The sequence below is a fragment of the Procambarus clarkii genome, chromosome 25, assembly GCF_040958095.1.
Source record: "Procambarus clarkii isolate CNS0578487 chromosome 25, FALCON_Pclarkii_2.0, whole genome shotgun sequence".
Classification (NCBI taxonomy): Eukaryota; Metazoa; Arthropoda; class Malacostraca; order Decapoda; family Cambaridae; genus Procambarus; species Procambarus clarkii.
The window spans coordinates 4,711,965-4,733,610 of record NC_091174.1 but is presented as its reverse complement, the minus strand read 5'-3'; the positions used below and the strand labels follow the sequence as shown (position 1 = coordinate 4,733,610).

At 38.0% G+C, this 21,646-nt stretch overlaps 1 protein-coding gene across 2 annotated transcripts; it reads left to right on the top strand.

Annotated features, from left to right (window-relative positions):
• The first annotated feature begins 8,884 nt into the window (after positions 1–8,884).
• LOC123756392 (hydroxyproline dehydrogenase) lies at positions 8,885–21,210 on the top strand. 2 transcript variants are annotated; one of them, XM_045739509.2, is made up of 10 exons: positions 8,885–8,903; positions 11,324–11,729; positions 11,988–12,127; positions 14,106–14,296; positions 14,973–15,105; positions 15,882–16,089; positions 16,564–16,715; positions 17,551–17,732; positions 18,188–18,378; positions 18,542–19,002. In XM_045739509.2, the coding sequence occupies exons 2-10, from the start codon at positions 11,558–11,560 to the stop codon at positions 18,574–18,576; spliced, it is 1,404 nt and encodes a 467-aa protein (XP_045595465.2). In that variant the 5' UTR covers positions 8,885–8,903; positions 11,324–11,557; the 3' UTR covers positions 18,577–19,002. The 2 variants fall into 2 exon arrangements, with proteins under 2 accessions (XP_045595465.2, XP_045595464.2); XM_045739508.2 differs by lacking the exons at positions 8,885–8,903; positions 18,542–19,002 and adding an exon at positions 19,284–21,210.
• The last annotated feature ends 436 nt before the right edge of the window (positions 21,211–21,646 follow it).

Below are 21,646 nucleotides of genomic sequence, written 5' to 3'. Positions count from 1 at the left end.
CTTATTTTGACTGTATCAGAATTTAGAATTTCTAAAATATAGTTACAGGTTGTAAGTACAGTATGTATAACAGTTTATACAGTACTATACTTAGTGTATAAAATATATATTAATGCAGGCTATATGTATTATTGTTAAATATGTACTTTTGGATTTCATAGTAAACCTTTTACCATAATAAATAATTATCTTCTCCTTTCAATAGTGCATTTGTCATGTTGAATTATATGGTATATCAGGATTTTATCGGTACTACCTTGTTGACTGCGTGTTCCTCCCGTTACTATACTGTATACAGTATCTCTCCTTCCCATTACAGTATTACGCTGAGATGTATCAGTAAGGTGGTTGGGCTCACTGGCTCAAGCAAAGAATATTCACTATACAATACTATATTGAATATAAATTCAGTGGATTTTGTACTACATGGGAACCTGGTCCAAGATAGGGATTTTAATCTAGCCAGTGACCTGTACAATGAATTTGGCATCTAGATAATGCAGAATTCCTCCAAGACTGATAATTTTAAATTAATATTACTAAAAAATTCAAACAGTGCTTTTTCCATGGGATTTCTGCATCAAATTATGCACAAATGTATGTCCTATCATGTGCACAAATAAAGGGTGAATGCTGTGGATCTTGTTGTCCATTAAAATCTGTACAATAAAGCTTTCAGTCACATGTCATTCCTAAGGTGTGGCGTTGTTTACAATTTCCCATTTAGAATCCTTTCATTAGAAAGTATTTACACCACAGTATTGTATGTCGAACATAAAAAATATTAAATGTATAAAGATATTGTACACAATGTGATAAATCAATGATATAATCTTTAGAGCAGGACAGCACGATCGAACCAATGTTGTGGATAACCACAGATGTGCACCTTAACCCATGGACTAGGATGTGCAAAAAGTTACACGACCTGGGGCCGGATTCAGGAAGGTACTTACGAAGGTTTTTCCTCTTAGCTAAGAGCAGTTTTCCGTCTTAGCGCCTGCGTGGCGGCTACGTCCATATTCAATTAACTACCCTAAGTGGAAAAACCTTCATAAGTTTATTCCTGGATTTAAGTGTGGTTTCGACCACTCGTAGCTTTACGTAAACTGGAATATAAGTAATTTTTTCTCTACTACATAACACTGGGATCGATTTATGATATTGGAACATGACCAAAATATTATAGCTGGTGAATCTAGTGAAGAGGAATCCTTCGTGTTAGTTATATATGCATTCTCTGCTTGAAACTTGAAGTAAATATGTGTTTGATGATAGTAGAATTTGTTTTATAATAGCAAGATATTATACCAGTAGTTATTAAGTAAATAAACACTTGTGAACATGAAATATGAGAGAAGGTGATGAGCCCTGCCTGATGGGATCATTTACTATCACCAAATGCGCCTGTTCACCTAGTAGTAAGGGTGTACCTTAGCTATACATACCCATTTCTAATTTATTTAGTTTGGTTTTATTTTGAAATTAAATCTGGGTGAGACATAAAATAAAAATATGCTGCACAAATGATGTTAGGTAACGAAAAGGGTAAAAATGTCAAAAACTTTATTCATTGAATACTTAAAGCTATAATTATGACTATATAGATTATTAAAAAAGAGAGAGGGAAGTAGGGGTCCAAGACCTCTTTCTGTTATACAATTTGGGTGTGGAACAAGTAATTATCAAAAGAAGGCACCATGCCGGGAAGGCTATGTAGCAGTAAGGCAGTGAGGTGAGGCAGCTACTTATTTGAGAAATGCTTATTTTATTTACCTTATAAGCTGAGGCAACTTATTTTATTTGAGGAATACTCAGCTGATTCCTCTACATTTAGCATGGAACAAATTTGTGTCCAAGACCTCTTCCTGTTACTCAATTTGGCTGTGTGAACCAAACTAGAAGTGCTCTACAAATCAAGGGACCCAGAATGTGGAATGACCTCCCGAATCATGTCAAAGGCTGTACCTCTCTCAACCAGTTTAAGAGTTAAACCAAGTACTGCCAAATTAACTCCATGTAACCTAACTTGCCTCCTTAATGTCAACCCATGTCTTGCTATTTTTTAAACAACGCTGTTCACCAACATGTGCAATTGCCGATTTATGCTATGTTAACCCCCTTTTTGTATTTTTTATTCCTTCTTTCAACACAATTTATACCTAATCCCGATTACTATTAAGTTTTAGTCTGTGTTTTTTTTCCCCCACACCTTGCCCGAAATGCTATGAGTATTAGTGGCTTTAGGTATTCTATGTACTAGCTCTGCCTATAAATCCATCATTATGTTTGTAAATCAACTGTATGTACTTTTCCTGAATAAAATGTATTTATTATTTATTTTTTAATCAGTAAGTATTAAAAGAAGGCACCAAACTGGGAAGGCTATGTAGCACCATTGTGTGTAACAATAAACCAAATTTTTTTAACAAATAATGCACCTGTATGGGAAAACAAATCCTGTCAGCTGTAAAAATATTGATGCAGTTATTTAAATGAAAAATATAATGAAAGAAATATTACTGGTTTATTTTTATCCTATCTTTTTGTACTGTACAGTATATCCAAGGAAGTGAAAAATTGAGACAATGCACAATTTAATGAATGATTAGCAGTTCAAAAGAAATATGACTTGTATTACATATAAACATGAGATCTTAATGATCCATGGTCAACATGATTTAATAAGGATAATACAGTACTGTATTTGTAATACAAACTATAATTTAAAATCTTTATTACTGATTTTTTTTTATTAAGATGATTAGGTATACAAAGCAATGTGCTGCTACCCTAGTCTATATGGAATATTACACAGTGTAGATAAAAAACTAGCTATAAATTTATCTAATACTCCCATCTCACAGGATGGTAAGACATACTGTACATGGAATCAATTTAGAAAATACCAGCCTCAATACAAAAAACAAATCAACCCTGACTAAACAACTCTAAGCAATTTTCACAAGAGGTAAGCACTGAATCATGGAAACATTATATTACAATTACTCTTACCAGTTTCTACAAAACTCTCAAACAATGTATTTTTAAACATGTTTAGGTATACACAGCAATGTGCTGCTTCCCTATTCTGTATAAAGGACCACACAGTGTAGATCAAAAACCAGCTACAAGCTCACCCAACATCCTCACCTCACAGGATGGCCAGTCATACATGGAATTAGGAGAGAACAAAATACTTAATGCTGATCTATTAGCCTCCACTGGCAAAATCTGGGTGCAGCACAAGAATATCTTCCAATATTCCTGAGTGTATGAAGTAATTACAGAGCTCAAAATACCTCATACCATTTGGTATGAAGTCACTGATAACAGGACAATCACAGATATAGTGTTGGAGAGTATGTTCTCTCAAGTAGGACTGAAAACAGATGTTTTTTTTCCACCAAGAGGACTATAAACCCATGGAACCGCCTACCCGCTGAAGCCGTAAATGCCAAATTCCAGCTAAAAAATATCATTAAGACAATTGGCGGGCCCTTTAACAAGCCGCCGGCTTTCTGTCCTCTTCGAGGTCACTAGATAGTTAGTGGCCCTTGGGTAAATTCAGTAAATATATACAATAATTGTCAGCGCATCTTCCGAGCAACAAGGACAGCTACACAGTATCTCTTAGAATTACGTAGGTAAACAACAAATGTAACATATTTGTTTACTACAATGTCGGTGCTGGCTGTAGAAGTTGAAAAAACATTGTTTTACTTCGAAATATACTAATTTTATAAGAAAATTCGACGTAAATAGGAGGCAGTAGAGCTCCGATAAGCCAGCGCTAAATCTTTAATATGAAGAATGTTGCTGCTCTCTGATTGGCCAAACGAAACACAGTAGTGACCTCTATCGGCACGCAGGTGAACCAACAATTTTCTTCCTAAGTATACCTTATTGAATCGCACCTAAGCATCTTCTTAGGGCGCACTTAGGAACCTTCGTAGCAAACCCACTTACGAAGAAATACACAGAGCTTCCTGCTAGATTCAGTTAGCTTGGACACAAATTTGTTCCATGCTAAATGTAGAGGAATCAGCTGAGTATTCCTCAAATAAAATAAGTTGCCTCAGCTTATAAGGTAAATAAAATAAGCATTTCTCAAATAAGTAGCTGCCTCACCTCACTGCCTTACTGCTACATAGCCTTCCCGGCATGGTGCCTTCTTTTGATAATTACTTGTTCCACACCCAAATTGTATAACAGGAAGAGGTCTTGGACCCCTACTTCCCTCTCTCTTTTTAATAGTCTATATAGTCATAATTATAGCTTTAAGTATTCAATGAATAAAGTTTTTGACATTTTAACCCTTTTCCTTACCTAACATCATTTGTGCAGCATATTTTTATTTTGTCTCACCCAGATTTAATTTCAAAATAAAACCAAACTAAATAAATTAGAAATGGGTATGTATAGCTAAGGTACACCCTTACTACTAGGTGAACAGGGGCATTTGGTGATAGTAAATGATCCCATCAGGCAGGGCTCATCACCTTCTCTCATATTTCATGTTCACCAGTGTTTATTTACTTAATAACTACTGGTATAATATCTTGCTATTATAAAACTAATTCTACTATCATCAAACACATATTTACTTCAAGTTTCAAGCAGAGAATGCATATATAACTAACACGAAGGACTCCTCTCCACTAGATTCAGTCTCCGTGGTGTAGTGGTAAGACACTCGCCTGGCGTTCCGCGAGCGCTATGTCATGGGTTCGTATCCTGGCCGGGGAGGATTTATTGGGCGCAATTCCTTAACTGTAGCCTCTGTTTAACGCAACAGTAAAATGTGTACTTGGATGAAAAAACGATTCTTCGCGGCGGGGGTCGTATTCCAGGGACCTGCCCGAAACGCTACGCGTACTAGTGGCTGTACAAGAATGTAACAACTCTTGTATATATCTCAAAAAAAAAAAAAAAAGATTCACCAGCTATAATATTTTGGTCATATTCCAATATCATAAATCGATCCCAGTGTTATGTAGTAGAGAAAAAATGACTTATATCCAGTTTACGTAAAGCTACGAGTGGTCGAAACCACACTTAAATCCCGGAATGAACTTACGAAGGTTTTTCCACTTAGGGTTGTTAATTGATTACGGACGTAGCCGCCACGAAGGCGCTAAGACAGAAAACGCTTTTAGCTAAGAGGAAAAACCTTCGTAAGTACCTTCCTGAATCCGGCCTCTGTACTTCAGTTGAGACGCGGGACCAAAGAGCAGAGCTCAACCTCCGCAAGCACAACTAGATGAGTACACACACCTATGAGGTTGTCATATTTATTTATTTATCGCCGTATGAACACAAATTCAAATGTTTTTTCAGGTAAAAACACTGAAAGTTTATTGCAAAACTAGACCGTGCTTATCCTATCTGGCCGAGGAGGTGACACAAATCAATTACGCCACAACTTATCAGAGCACACACCTGATTGTCTAGGGAATGTTCACATGATGATCTGGTAATAGACCAATTGTATGTGCTACAGAGAAGAATGGTGTGGAAACCGACAGCTGCCACGGTCAATAACAACGTTGCTGCTACCAACACAAGACTGAGGGACTTGAAGATTGATGAAGATTAAGCCACCCAAAAGGTGACACGGGCATGAATAGCCCGTAAGTGGTGACCCTTTTGAGCCATTACCAGTATCAAGAGCGGGACTTGAAAGTTGAGGGGGGAGTAGAAATAGTCTAAGCTATTCTATCCCTTTGAGTTTGCAAAATGTAGCTAGGCTGTATTCTCCAGACAATAGATAGGTACATAATTCTATTCCTTTGAGATGTAATTTTTTCTTGTCTCTATAAACATACTTGAACTTGAAAGAGGAGCATGTGGCTGCATCAACTGAATCATATGTACAGGAGAGAGGCCATATGTATAGTTGATCGCTGTTGTCATATCCGCGTCATTTCAGGACACTCAGGTTGACAGATGAGCTCTCGCGCTAAGTAGTAGAAATGGCAGAAAGCACTAATGTAAAGAGTTGTGTTTAGAACTGAGAATTATATGTAGACCTGCAGGCCACACGTGACATGACAGGTGCTACAACCCTCCACGTGTACTGCTATCCTCCACATGTGACAGGATATATGTTAATATCTACCACACCTGACGGAACAGGTGTAATCAGCCTTCACACCAGACAGAAGAGGTCTTACTACCCTCCACATCAGACAGAACAAGTGTTACCACCTTCCACACATAATAGAACAGAAGTTACAACCATCCACACCTGACAGAACAGATGTTACAACCGTCCACACCTGACAGAACAGATGTTACAACCGTCCACACCTTACAGAACAAAACTAATTCATTTAAATATTACAGTTTAGCATAAAATTATCTGTTAGATTAAGGACCTGCCCGAAATGCTAGGCTTTACAAGAATATAAAAACATCAATGCTATGTACTCTCATAAACCCAATGTACTTTCTTGTATGTATGTAAATAAATAAATAAGTGTATAATGGAAAGATTGAAGCGAGCCGCCAGGCGATAGGAATGAAGGTCAGTATATGAACTTTGTAAATATTTAATGTGATACGCAGTTTAGAATAGACTCCTCTCCGATCTTTTTTTATTTTCATAAAAAAAATGCGCGGTTTAAGATATTTTAACATTTGGTGGTGGAGGCTGGCTCTTTCAGAACCTGACATCAATTGCTGCCACTTGTGGACGTCTAGAAGCTACAATGTTGGACTGGAGAACTTGCTTTTTTTGTATTGACTCACCCCTTTTGTCTTGGTGAATTAATATATATTTTAAAAGTATATTTATTGTAATTTATATATATACTTATTTAGAAACTTAAGCGTAATCAGAATTACAAAGGTTAGAGCATTAAAGTTCATTTACTTCTGAACACTTCATTTATTCTGTTCAATTAAATCTTGTTTATTCGTGTGTTTAATTGACTGTACCTTCATCGACTGCAAGAAAGGCATTAGAGAAGGCTCAAGCTTGAAAACAAAACTGGAGTAAATGACTGAAGGAGTGCTGAACTGGATGCAGGAGTACCTGACATTAAACAGATGGGCATTGGGAAACTATCAGGAGAAAGCACCAAGCCGACAAGACTATAATGATATCTATATAAAAACAAATAAAAAATAACCCTGTGCTACAGTCGATTATGGCAGTGTCTGGGATTGCTCCCGGACGCAGGTTCGAATCCTCGTCACGGCCCTTGTATATTTGTTCATTTGATGCATCACGTTAGTGTGATCTCTGTGTGTACAGAGGAAACCTGTCATGAGAGGAGTACCACAATTATCCGCATTAGTTCTTAATGTATTACTAATGACTTGGTAGATGTTGTTGTTGTTTAAGATTCAGCTACTGGGAACAAAAAGTTCCAAGTAACACTGGCTATGGTGAGCCCGTAGTGGACTTACCTGGCACAGGAGCGGGGCTGTAACTTCCGCGTGGACTTAGCAGAGGAATAGGGTTATATATAAATAACCTGTTTGGACCTGTTTGAAATATATCCTGTTTGGAAATGAAGCTTAAGCTAATGAGGTGAATAGGAAAAAATAAAGAGATTGCATGAAACTACGGAAACACCTTGATATGTCTTAGAGATGGACGGAGATACGGTTGCTATAGGTGCTAGATTATCCTGGCAAGTGTCAAAATTATCTATGGTGTCTATTAATCGTGTTTAAATTACCAATCAAGCTGTAAATGTAATCAATCAGAGCTTTAATATACCAATGTGCTTTAATATATTTACTAATCTCTCTCATCTCATTTTTTTTCTTGCAATGTATCTGTTATCATTTTATTAATTCTGCTAGAATTTACCTACTTAAAATTATCTGTTAGATTAAGGACCTGCCCGAAACGCTGCGCGTACTAGTGGCTTTACAAGATTGTAAATACTATGCTATGTGTTCTCACAAACCCAATGTACCTTCTTGTATATAAATAAATAAAGTGCAAAATATAAAGATCGCAGCAAGTAAGTAATTATCAAAAGAAGGCACCAAACCGGGAAAGATCGCAGCAAGTATGAGATATTTCCAATGGTAATACTGGTTACATGAAGCGCATCTTACTCAAAGATTAAGAAAGATCTTGAAATATATAAAGCATTAATAACATCACGTCTGCAACACACGTGACGCTGGGAAACATTATGGTAGCCTTTACAAATTTTGACAAAGACACTTTCTTTCTCTTTCACTTTCTTTCACTCTCTTTCAAAGACACACATTGTACGCAACGTAAACAAGACGGACCCTCGAATATGCAGCTCCAGCATGGAATCCTCATGTGAAAAAAATACACAAACACAAGGTGAAATTCCAAAATGACCAGAGAAATGCAAGAAGGCTTGTTCCAGAACTGGATTGGAGAACAGGGAATGAAGCCATTGTTCGCGACCATTAGATTAGAACAAGGATTCGCACTGTGGTCCTCGGAACCTCAGGGTAAATCGAGGAGTTGATGAAGAGAGAGAGAGAGAGAGAGAGAGAGAGAGAGAGAGAGAAGCACGACAAAAAAATTATTGACCCAGATAAATTTATGTCTGCCATTTGGTGTGTCTTCCTTCATGAATGTGGCGACACTTCAATGTCGGGGACAATTTTTCAACAACACAAAGACAAGATGTGATTGAATTAAATTTTGGATACATCTGGAAACGGATCTAAAATAATATTTCAATTCCAGAAGGAAATAACAAAGAATACTCGTCGTATCTAGTTAATATTTCAACTTGGTGACTACGGTGGTGGTGTCAAGCATGACAGTGATATAGGTAATGGTGTCACCATAAGAGTTGGGGGGTTTGGGGGGTAAACATGGTGGAGGGTGGACACTCCACTATCAGGGTGGAGTGTCTGTTACTAGACCCAGTATCACTCAGCCAGTGGTAGAGGTAACTAGTGATGTGCTGAAAGGTCCCAAATATATATATATGTATATATATATATATATATATATATATATATATATATATATATATATATATATATATATATATATATATATATATATATATATATATATATATATGACCGAAAAAGTAAGATTAATAATTCTAAAAAGAATTTTCTCAATGTTTCTTACATTTTCACTGTTGATGGTAACTGAAAAATCAATTCTCCAAAATTCATTTTTATTTCTAGTCTGACGCGACACTTGAACGCGTAGTATTAACTTGAAGACTCCGCACCAATATAGAAGCATCAAGAAATATGGGCCAATAGGCCCTTTGCAGTTACTTCCATTCTTCCCTTTAACTTACAAAATATTATACCCATTGTTTCGTGTTCTGTCTTGTGTTGAAAATTTGTTTTCACCTCATCCAAAACTGTTGTAACATATCACCTCACCCAAATGCAGGTATAAAATCGAAGCTGTTTTAAACTCTGTTCAGTTATAGTTGTGTGTGTGTAAACTAAAGTCTTTGAAAATGTAATAAGTTTTACGAAACGCGTTCAAGTGTCGCGTCAGACTAGAAATAAAAATGAATTTTGGAGAATTGATTTTTCAGTTACCATCAACAGTGAAAAGAAATGTAAGAAACATTGAGAAAATTCGTGTTAGAATTATTAATCTTACTTTTTCGGTCATATTTAATAATATATGTCTACAGGAAAGACTGCTACCAAAATATACTAATATATATATATATATATATATATATATATATATATATATATATATATATATATATATATATATATATATATATATATATATATATACACACACATATATAGGGGTACCACCTCTGGTGCAAGTGTAGGGACCCATAGCCTCGGAGAAGAAGATAAAGAATAATCAAAAAGACCTTGTGGATCCTCACTGAACACTTTAATATTTTCTTCTCCTACCACCCCTATTCTTTTGGTATGTGGGTATATATATATATATATATATTATATATATATATATATATATATATATATATATATATATATATATATATATATATATATATATATGTGTGTATATCACGAAAATAAACACGTGATTAAGAATGTGACAATGTCAGACCACGGAGGAAAATGAAACAGGAATTTCCTTAAGTACTTTCGTATATTAAATACATCTTCAGAAGGAATGGATTCCTTCTGAAGATGTATTTAATATACGAAAGTACTTAAGGAAATTCCTGTTTCATTTTCCTCCGTGGTCTGACATTGTCATATATATATATATATATATATATATATATATATATATATATATATATATATATATATATATATATATATATATATATATATGAAACTAATGCAAGAATACTGACAAAATACGTGATACAGTTATGCGCGTTCTGGATACTTCTGGCTTTGGTGTCATCGTTTCAAGAAATACGGAAAGTGTATACATAAAAAAAAATCCAAGGATTTAGAAACGTAGAAAAGACGAATATTGATTTGGTAATAGAGAACATTGCTGTATATACTAAGGTATAATAGTTGCGCAAACTATGTTAAAACATAATTTTTAGAAAGATTTTATTACTGATATATGAATTTCAAAACCAATTTTTTTGATTAGTAAATCAAGCAGACGAATACAATTGCAATTCGGAACTAAAATAATTATATTTGGTAAAATGAATAAATTATAAAGTGATTTTAATTCATAATTAACAAAGAACCAACTGGTTATTGCCACTAGCAATTTTAACAATATAAAGTTACAAATTTGATAAATGATAAAAGCCTTCTAATAGAAATATTTATCAAAATAATTTCATTGCGTCACATGTATGGATTTGTCAGACATAAATCAAACAACCCACAGGTGATTTTAGTATTGACCTTACCAGCCTCATAACTCTTAAGTTGCCAGTTTCCTCAACTATACAGACTGTTGTTGTTGTTAAAGATTTGCTACCTAGAACAAAGTTCCAAGTAGCACGGGCTATAGTGAGCCCGTAGTATACAGACTCTTACATGCTTATACCTTTGATCACTAAACTTATCAGAATTATTGAAATAACTGCCTCTTGGCTTAAATGACTTAGGTTCAAAGAATAACTTTAATAAGCCAATATTGCTAGCCAGTGACGATGGAGTGCTATCAGCCTCTGACACCACTATTAAATTCAATAGTTTCTTCTCATCCATTGGCACATGCCTTGTAAATGAAATCCCAGCATCGCAGACTAATGTAATGACTACGTTAGAGACAGCTATCCTGCGTCTTTGTATGTAACTCCCACTAATTTACCAGGTGTATAATTAATAGTATCAAATAATAACAATTATTATATAGTTGATGTTCTTATACGTTCTGATTCTCAACGTAAATGTTTCCTCAACCACAAACTTTAAAAAGGAATGAATTAAAACGAGAAAGCAGCGTTGAAGTATTCTTTCACAGCCACGAAGTACAAACATACCATGAAATTCAGCTAGACACGAAAAATACACCACGAGTTTGATTACCAGAGGAACCCACATCTAGCCCCAAATCAATACATCGAATTCCAGTCATCTCGGATGTCCTTGAACCAACCTACACTCACACACATCAGCGGGTGACCTTTTGAGAGCCGCCACTGTCTCCAAGATGTTCATGCCATCTCGACTGTGTGTTCCCGCCTTACGCTTGCTTGCCACTCCACGCCTGCTGCCTTCACGAAGTGGTAGCAGAGGCTCTCTGTTTACCTTCCATCGGCGGTTGTCCCACTTCGATGTCCCGGCCATTGGTTCAGAGACAAAGCCACACCGGAAGGACAATGGTCAGTTGAGGTGTTAGCAGATGATCTAATACTTCTTTAATTGCATAGTTCTATTTCAAATTAATCAATACATTAATTTTTTTCATCTTTATAATATTTTTATATTGATAAACAATATATATACTGTAATCTATATCATACAATTTATATATATTAAAATTCCGGCAAAGCTTCGTGAATTATATAAAACAGAACATTGAGCACTAAATCTAAATTGAATTTTATTACGATTATAAATATAATTAGAATCAATTTTAGGCAACAAACCGGCAGCAGCACAATTGAACTTCGGGGACCACAAGACCGCTTTCCAGCATAAGACTGTCAGAGAGCTGATTCGAGGACTGGTGGTGTTGTACGCATGCGCAGTGGACCCTCTCGTCTCACACAGTTACAAGGTGGCCTCTGTTCTCGAGTGTTGCGAGTTACTTTTTAAATAATTTGTATTGTGTGAAGCGGGTTGCGAAGGTCGACTTGCTACAATTGGATAAATATTCACCTAGTTGTGCTTGCGGGGGTTGAGCTTCGGCTTTTTGACCCCGCCTCTCAACTGTCAATTAACTGGTTTACAGATTCATCAGCATATGTTGTTTTAGGTTCAGCTACTTGGAACAAGAAGTTCCAAGAAGCACGTGCTATGGTGATCCAGTACTGGAGTAACCTGGCACAGGAGCGGGGCTGTATATCCGCCTGAGTCTATTGGGCTCTATCATATCTACATTTGAAACTGTGTATGTAGTCTACCTCCACCACATCACGTCCTAATGCATTCCACTTGTTAACTACTCTGAAGTGTGTGCTTTTATATGTATAAACACTCCTACGTATAAACCCAAAGTAAGGGAGAAAGTAAACGGGAACCTGGTTGTAAACCAATTGACGAGTTGTGTTCTAGAGAATGCTAGTAGGGGTAAAGTCTTTTATTAACTATGGGATGGGAAACTCTCAGCTTGCTGATATGGGTCAGGGGTCAACTCCTGTACCCAACCTGTGTCAACAGACACACCATACACAGTTTCAAACACAGGTATGATAGAGCCCAATAGGCTCAGAAACCTGTACACCAGTTGACAGGAGGGACCAAAGGGCCGAAGCTTAACCCCCGCAAGCACAATTAGGTGAGTTAACACACACTTATCAAAGACGAAAACCAAAAAAACAAGAATATAAATGTCACTGTCGCTGCTTCAGATTGCATAGTGTCATTATTTTCATTTTTACCACTGAGCCCAAGCTAGGGAAGGCCTATTTTGACCAGACCACACACTAGAAGGTGAAGGGACGACGACGTTTCGGTCCGTCCTGGACCATTCTCAAGTCGATTGTCAGTCGCCTTGAGAATGGTCCAGGACGGACCGAAACGTCGTCGTCCCTTCACCTTCTAGTGTGTGGTCTGGTCAACATACTTTAGCCACGTTATTGTGACTCATCCCCTGCATAGGAAAGGCCTAATATGGTGCATTCTTAGAAAAATTTCATAAATATTTGAAATATATATATATATTGGTTTACAATTACCTTACATTTTTAATTATTTAGTTTTATGTTTGAGATATATTGCCCTTCAACGTGAATATTTCGGACGGCGTCTTAAATATTTGTTTAATAACGTCTACGGCTAGCGTACTCAGACACGGCCATTGTTGTAAGACACGCCTTCTGGTATTATGGGGCAGAACAGGGTAGAAAGTTATGAGAGTGTGGGGTTGGCTTAGAGAGGCATGGGGTACAGAGTGGTAGGTACATAAACTGCGCATGGGACGGGGGGTACAGCGGGCTTATATAATAACTGTATTAAGGAAAAGGAAGTCTGTATTTAAACTTATATCACGGTCCCCAAAGGTCGAACTACTGCAAACTTTCCTAGGATGCAACCCACAACAGTTGCCTAACTCCCGGGTACCTATTTACTGCTAGAGGAAGAGTCATAAGGTGAAAGAAAACGTGCCCATTCATTTCCGTCCCGCCCGGAAATCGCCAGCACTCCATTCTGATATAGAGATTTTTGGCGTCACGTTAACAATGTTAAAATCTCAATGCTGACCAATAGTTATGGAATGTTGCAGGACTTTTTCCCCTCACCCACGCACGCATTGGTAGGTAAGTGCGAATTCCTTCAGATACTCCCAAGATCCAACGAGGGCGCAGTCTCTATGCTCTATGACCTCTTTCCCCTGGGAAACAAAGATAGCGTCAGCTTCGGGTAGGGGTTTGTTTATTGGGTAGCGGTGACGTAGAGGGGATACTATTCTCAAGCATTAGACCCTATGCTCGGTGCCCCTGTAATGCCAGTCACCATATAGCCTTCCCTCCCATAATATAATGCCTCCCATATAATGCCATAATGCCTTCTACTCACCAAATGACCTGGCACAGCTGCTGACGCTAGGGGAGCGACTGCTGGGACAGAGGATGCTCAGGTTCTTGGTGGCGCCCTTTTACAACCAGTTCGTGGCAGGAGACTCTGGGGAAGAGCTGAGCATCGTCAGCAACCGTCTGGCGGACGTGGGAGTGAGGCTTATGGTAGCGCCCATGCTGGAGACCGACGTGGGAGAAGGACATGATATGTAAGTGTCTGGTGTATATCCGTGTAGCTCACGTAAATAGTGGGTGTGTACTGGTTTATATCTGGCTTCCACAACCCAAAGCTAAACTTGACTAGCCTAGCAAACTTGTATAAAACTTGACTAGCCTAATAAACTTGTATAAAACTTGACTAGCCTAGCAAACTTGTATAAAACTTGACTAGCCGAGCAAATTTTTATAAAACTTGACTAGCCTTGACTTATATAAACCCTAACGAAAACAGACTAAAATAAGCTTGTCTGACTTATCCAAGGCTACTTAAAACTTGCTCATTATAAACTTAATCAATTATAATAAATTGCCTAATATATTGAGCAAAACTTACATTTCAGTTTAAAAATAGCAAATTGATTAAATTTGTTTAAACTTGTCTTATCTAAACCTTTTTTGTCTATCCTTGTCTAAATATATTTTAATATTTAACGTACTCTAGAATATATTACTTAATATTAATCTAGAAAATATCTTCCGTATACTGATTCAGTTTAAATCATCATTGCTGTCCGTCTTCTAAGCAAATTATACAGTACATAACCTATTTTAATAGCTACACATGTAACCCAATTTACCTTACTCGAAAAATATTTGTACCTAACCTAAATAGAAAATACAATTTAGGTTAGATAGTTCCAGCCTAATGTAAATTGTTGTTCACAGGCAAGAAATGTACGTTAAAAATCTGAACAAGACGTTGAACTTAATTGACCTGAGTCGCCAACACTGCACATTAGGAGGAGCTAGGCCCATCTGCCAGACCAAGATTACTGCCCATCTCTCAGCTGATATACTGGTACTATTAACCTAATAATCCTTAAAGCTCTGTGTCTAGCCAAACTGGAAACACATAGAGGCAGCTTAATTAAATAACCGTGCGCCTTAGGGTTAGATTCTGAATTTTTGTTTTAACGTCAGAGTAAATTTAGTATTATTGAATACAGAAATCTATCTCTGAATGTCAACACCTGGACGATGGGTAAATCTGAACTCATCGAGTTTTCCGTCAATAAGTTGACGTTAGAAATGCACCTGTGTGCATCCTCCTGCAATGTGGAAAGATCATTTTCTGCTCTAAGACGAGTCAAGAATTACCTGAGGTCAAGAATAAAAGACAAGATGAACTACTTTTCTGTGATGTACATCCAGTTAAACTTTGAAAGCTAAAAAGTTGCAAATTTCAATTTTTAATGTTGTTTCTTTCGTGATTATTTCTCCTTCTCTTTGTCAAACCACACATCAATTATTTTTAAAGCATACATTTTATTATACACCTAATTTTTGCGAGTAATTAGGTAAAATCTTGCCATTCATATCTTCAGCTAAAAGTAAGATTCTTCAAAGCTTCGTTCAAAAATGTTTACATCCATGTTTATTCGCTCAACCTACCACATAAAAACGCTATAATAACAGAAAAGCAATATTAATATAATAAAAATAATTAATTCGTGAAAATACAGTACATATATAACAGAATAATTAGTATTGTATTTAATATGAAGCCCCTTGTATACACGACCAGTATAGTCCTGCCTTAGCCAGTAAATTAAAGGCCTAACTACTGTATTGCAGGCAAGAGTGTCAACGAGTTACCAGTCTTTACGAGTCGAGGAGCGGGTAGCGGCGGTGGCAGCCGTGGCAAAGTTACTAGTGGTGGCTGGGGGTGATGGAGGTCCTCCTATGTCCTCCTCAAGTGCCACAGAGGCACTCAGACCGCTGGTCCTCACGGACTCTGATGCCTTGGAGCTCATCAACTCACTCTCGCGCCTCTACTTGCTAGGTACAGTGTTAAATTATACATATAAGTTGTCATTTCAATAATTCCTTGGTCGCATAACAAAATTTGTATCAGCTATTCTTCTAAAGATAGCGCCACAGTATACTTGGAGGTCGTAAATATCAGGGATATAAATTGGATGGTATTGGATACCTTAAATTAACTGTAAATGCAAATTATAGTATTATTTATTTGACGAGTTTAAGTAAGCCCGACTATAACACTAAGTCAGAACGCTATTTTTTTATCTTTATTTAATAAAATACAATATAAAAACACTATTTGTGGAGTATCTCGACTATCAGCCGGTGACGCAAATATCCTCATTGAAAATTTTGACTCTGTAGACAAGACAACTTTATCTTAATCTTACTATAGAGAAACCATTTAATTTTACAGTCAAAGCAATCATGGTCATACAGAAATTCATAATTTTCTTTGCAAATTAATAAATTAATGTATCTGTGGCTGGTACAGGGGAGCGGTGTTGCAGCGCCGGTGTGGTTCTGGCAGTGGACGCCGAGTACACGTACACCAACCCCGCCATTAACCTGCTCACGCTCGCCATGATGGCGGTCTTCAACACTCCCACGCCCGTCATCTGGAACACCTACCAAGGATATCTCAAGGTACTTAACCCTTAAACTGCGCAACACGTCATATGACGTGTTGAGTAACTTACCCAAAATTGCGCTTGCACTCCGTTTGCACTCCTAATTCCAAATTTTGTCGGGACCCATTTTGTAACTGTTACCATCATACCATGTGGGATCACTGTTGTGGGCGGCACACCCTGGTGATCTGATTTAGTTCATTTATTATTATTTTTTTATGAAGCTGATCCCACTGAAAAGTCAGCCGACTCCACTACCGAGATGGGAGGAGACGGAGGAACTAGGTCGGAGGAGGTAATCAAGGTGAGGATTGAGTCCTTTCTCATTTCGGAAAGGAAGAATAAGAGTAACTACGGTTCTGACCGGACCACAAAGACTCTGTAGTTTCCAAGTATTGTGTGATAGACTCCATAGACTCGGACAGGGAGTGAGAGCGAGCGAGACAAGGATGGTCACCAGGAGGGTAACAACCCGTTCTTCTAATAGCACATAGCATTTTGAATTATACTTTACCTAAGGCCAAAAACTAATGTAGCCAAAATAATGGTAGTGGCGCGCGAAATTGACGTGATGTTGCGTTTTCCGTTTCTGGGTCCTCAGGGACAAGGGGAGGAAGTGGAAGGAGAGGCCTCCTTGTTCAGCTGACCGTTACACTTGAAGGATAGGATGACCTTGGGCGTCGAGGACGTATTTAATATCTTCTTGCCATAAAGTTTCCTTTTCCCCAACTATGAAACTTTAGCCGATTTATAAAATCTATAATTTTCTACAACGTAATTAACACTTAACAATTGCACTGTATATGTCGTTTCAAACGTAAATTGCTCCTAAGCATAATAACACACGACAGGCAGGGTGCCAGAGCCTGGAGCACGACCTGGAGCTGGTGAGGGCGCTGGGTCCCGATGTCGGATTCGGCGCCAAGCTGGTCCGTGGAGCCTACCTGGAGCGGGAGAGATCTCTGGCGCTCCTGGAAGCCTATCCTGATCCTGTCAACGACACCTATGAGGATACTTCCATCGTGTATGATAGGTCAGTCACGTTGCGATGGACAGTAGTTTGGTAGCCGTACAGTGCAAATGATGCTTTGTCGTCTTCAAGGTGTACACACAAGGACACGGAGGAATAATAACGCCACCTGGCAGTGGATGGTGTAGCTGGCCCACTCATTCCCTCATTGCTTCTTCCTGTCACTGAATGAAGCTTTTAACAGTTGTCTCAATATAATTTAGTCACATGACAATCCCAACTTATATAATTTATAAAATAAAAACAAATAATACGTTTATTTACATTATGTCAATAACAAAACTTAACACTATATACGGAAACTGCTGTCCAAAATTCGATATATGGTTAAAAGTTTTGAAAATACTGACAATTAATAACAAACCAATAGAAATATAGTCTTTAGATGAGTCAACCAATCACACCGCTTTCTTGACAAAATATGCGAAGCCTAATTACTGTTGTATAATTGTTTGCAGCATGGTGGAGGTGATGTTGCAAGAAGTCGTGAAGAACCCTGACACGCGCGCTGTAGTGATTGCAACGCACAACGAAGCTTCAGTTCAGCAAGCTGTCGCCAGAATCGAGCTGCTGGATATCGAATTCCGGGCGGGCAATGTAGTGTTCGGTCAGGTGTACGGCATGGCTGAGAATATCTCCGTGCCCCTAGGTCGGTATCTTATGAGTGTTGTTCATTGTGGAAGAAAAGGTGATGAATAAATATATATTGTTTAAGTTCTGCAATACCCGAACTAAGGACATGTGATTTCCCACATGTTCGAATCCCACATAACTCATAAAAATGCATATCAATTGTTTAACGCCATTTTTAGTGTCTGACGTCGTGTGCTTCGAACATCAGAAGTGAGCCACTTCGAGCTGTTCGAAAACATGTGATACGTAATCAGTTGCGAGTTAAGTGTTTATCATTCTTAAAGAATGTGGAGGGGGCGGCTGTTGGAGTAACGAACATTTGTCAACAACTTATTAGTAAATATAATTTCAAATGATTACAAATGAAATCAAACCTAGGCGTAGCTATGTAAACACGGAAATATAAACACCGAGAGGTGTTTTTCAATAGTCTGAAAATACACAGAAAATATATTTTGGACATGAACTATGTTCTGGACTAAAGTACACTTGTTGCTCAGAGAGCGCATTATAACGTTAAATTAACATTACACTTGAATATTATGCCCATTGGGTGGCTGGGCAGTAAGCTAGTGTCACGGTCTTAACTTTTCTAATAACTTTTCCGCAGTTCTTAGGTCCTAACCCCAACACCAAAATCAATTGTTGACCAGACCACACACTAGAAGGTGAAGGGACGACGACGTTTCGGTCCGTCCTGGACCATTCTCAAGTCGATTGTCGACTTGAGAATGGTCCAGGACGGACCGAAACATCGTCGTCCCTTCACCTTCTAGTGTGTAGTCTGGTCAACATTCTTCAGCCACGTTACTTTGACTCATCGCCACCAAAACCAATTAGGCAATATACATAGCAGAAGTATTAGTGTTCAAATGATCTATGATGTCAGGAGGGGCTCAGACCATAATTTTTCTACTGCAGCTGCGTCTGGGTTTCTGGTGTACAAGTCAGTACCGTCCGGAAGCATGTTAGAGGTGATACCATATTTGTCCCGGCGCGCCAACGAGAACAAGGCAGTCCTGCGAGGCGCAAGGCGGGAACGACAACTTCTCTCCAAAGAACTTCTGTCAAGATTATCACCCCTCCGATGATAAGTTTCAAAAGAGCAACATGGTGCATATGTCACTTGTATGTTTTTTTGGGGGGAAAAGCTTAACCGTGGTTATTTTGTTTGTCAGTTACAGTTAACTATGTTCAGTTCATTAGGACTTATTTAGTATTATGTCAATTTCTTTTCGAACTTCATTTTATATTGATTTATAACAAAATACTGTATTCTTCTAGTGAATATTACTGCATCTTCTTCGGAATTACAAATTACTCATCTTGCTAATGGTTTCTTTCAGTTATACAACTACGGTAAAACATTTTTGTAGCAATAAAATTGCAAACAAATATATGTGCTATATAATTTTGTAGAACACCTTTGATTTCAGTAAGGTGAGGAGAGGCTCTTCATCCCACCAGCTTCCCCAAATGATTACATGCAGGTCCAGATTGTTAATCCCATAGTGGAGAATATTGCCTCAACAATGCTACAGATAGCTAATAAGAAAGATAATATTTGATCCCTTGGTGTGCAAGCCCCTCATGCTTGGGATTTTCAATTAGCTGTCTTTAATTTCTCCATGGGCACCACCCTGACAGCTGAGTGGACAGCGCTTTGGATTCGTAGTCCTGAGGTTCAGGGTTCGATTCCCGGTGGAGGCCGAGACAAATGGGCAAAATGTTTCTTTCATCCTGATGCTCCTGTTCACCTAGCAGTAAATAGGTACCTGGGAGTTAGACAGCTGCTACGAGCTGCTTCCTGGGGGGGGTGTAACAAAAAGGAGGCCTGGTCGAGGACCGGGCCGCGGAGACGCTAAGCCCCGAAATCATCTCAAGATAACCTAAAGATCCTCGACCTCTCCCATCTATGGTCCCATCTGTCGTTGCGTGGAAGTTAGCGCAGTCGGCTCACAACTTGCTTGTCTGCGCTCAATTCCCGACCAGACCGAAACCTTTGGCAAAGTTTCATTCAAAACTCCTGGGCCATTTTCATGGAGTAAAGTGTGTAATATGGCGTGTGATTAACGTAGAATTGTTTACGAAAAGAAGCAAGATTGTACTTTTATTACCACTGCTACCTTATTCAATCTTGTGTTGATGATATCCTCAAAATGCTTCCGGAGTCTGCCAGTGCAGACTGCTTATCACATGCCTCTGTATGACTAACCATCCTGTGTGATGGGGATTTTATAGCATCACGTAGTTAGCTTTTTTGACACACTGTACTCCACTTCATATAGTCTAGGGTAGCTGCACTAATGCAGATGTACCTAATGTATTAATAATAAAAAAAGATTGTATAAAGGAAGAGAAGAGGAAGGACAAGTAAAACAACTGAGACCCAAACATTTGTTTCACCCAATTTTACAACATGAAACATCGGTTCACCCGCCGAGTGTTTCCCATAGTTTATTCGAAAACGATGAACGTGATTTATTCGGGTTACTGTGTTACATTTTCTGAGAACGAGAAAGGGAACAAAGGAGAAATAGAGGAAGTGAAGGAGATGGGAGAGGATGGGGGGGGGGGGTCTGGGGGGAGAGGGAAGCCATATTCGGCACTGTATTTAGTACTACCCAATCTCCCAATCTTCATGTACCCAATCCAAACAATTTTACCATTGTGATTATTGCTGTCTTCTTATATGTGCTTTCAATTTGCTGTATGGTGCCTATTAATCTTTGTTTAAATTACCAATCAAGCTGTCAATGCAATCAGTCTTTAATATACTAATATATTTAAAATATATATATATAATATATTTAATATACTAATTTAATAATAAGCTTTAAGATACCAATGTGCTTTAATATACCTACTAATCTCTCTCATCTCATTTTTTTCTTTCTTGCAATGTATCTTTTATCATTTTATTAATTCCGCTAGAATTTACCTACTTAAAATTATCTGTTAGATTAAGGACCTGCCCGAAACGCTACCTTCTTGTATATAAATAAATAAATATGGGGAAAGAAAAGTGGAGAGAGAAGGAGAGGGGAAAAAGTGAAAGAAGAGAAGAGAGGATGGAGAAGGAAGGAAAGGAGGTGAGAGAGTTGAAGAGATTAAGGCGAAGAGAGATAAGAGATCGAGGGAGAGGGAAGGAAACGAGGAGAGGGGAATGTTAAAGGAGAGCAAAGTGGGGGGATAGATAAAGAGGGAGAGGGGAAGGGGAGATAGAGATGGGGGGGTATAGACCCGGGCACAGCGGGATTCCGCATCTTGTATAAATATATAAA

Coding starts and splice junctions, on each gene's coding strand:
- LOC123756392 (XM_045739508.2), top strand. CDS start 11,558: ATGTTCATGCCATCTCGACTGTGTGTTCCCGCCTTACGCTTGCTTGCC. Junction 14,297..14,972: donor GTGGGAGAAGGACATGATAT/GTAAGTGTCTGG, acceptor TGTTGTTCACAG/GCAAGAAATGTACGTTAAAA. Junction 16,090..16,563: donor CTCGCGCCTCTACTTGCTAG/GTACAGTGTTAA, acceptor TGGCTGGTACAG/GGGAGCGGTGTTGCAGCGCC.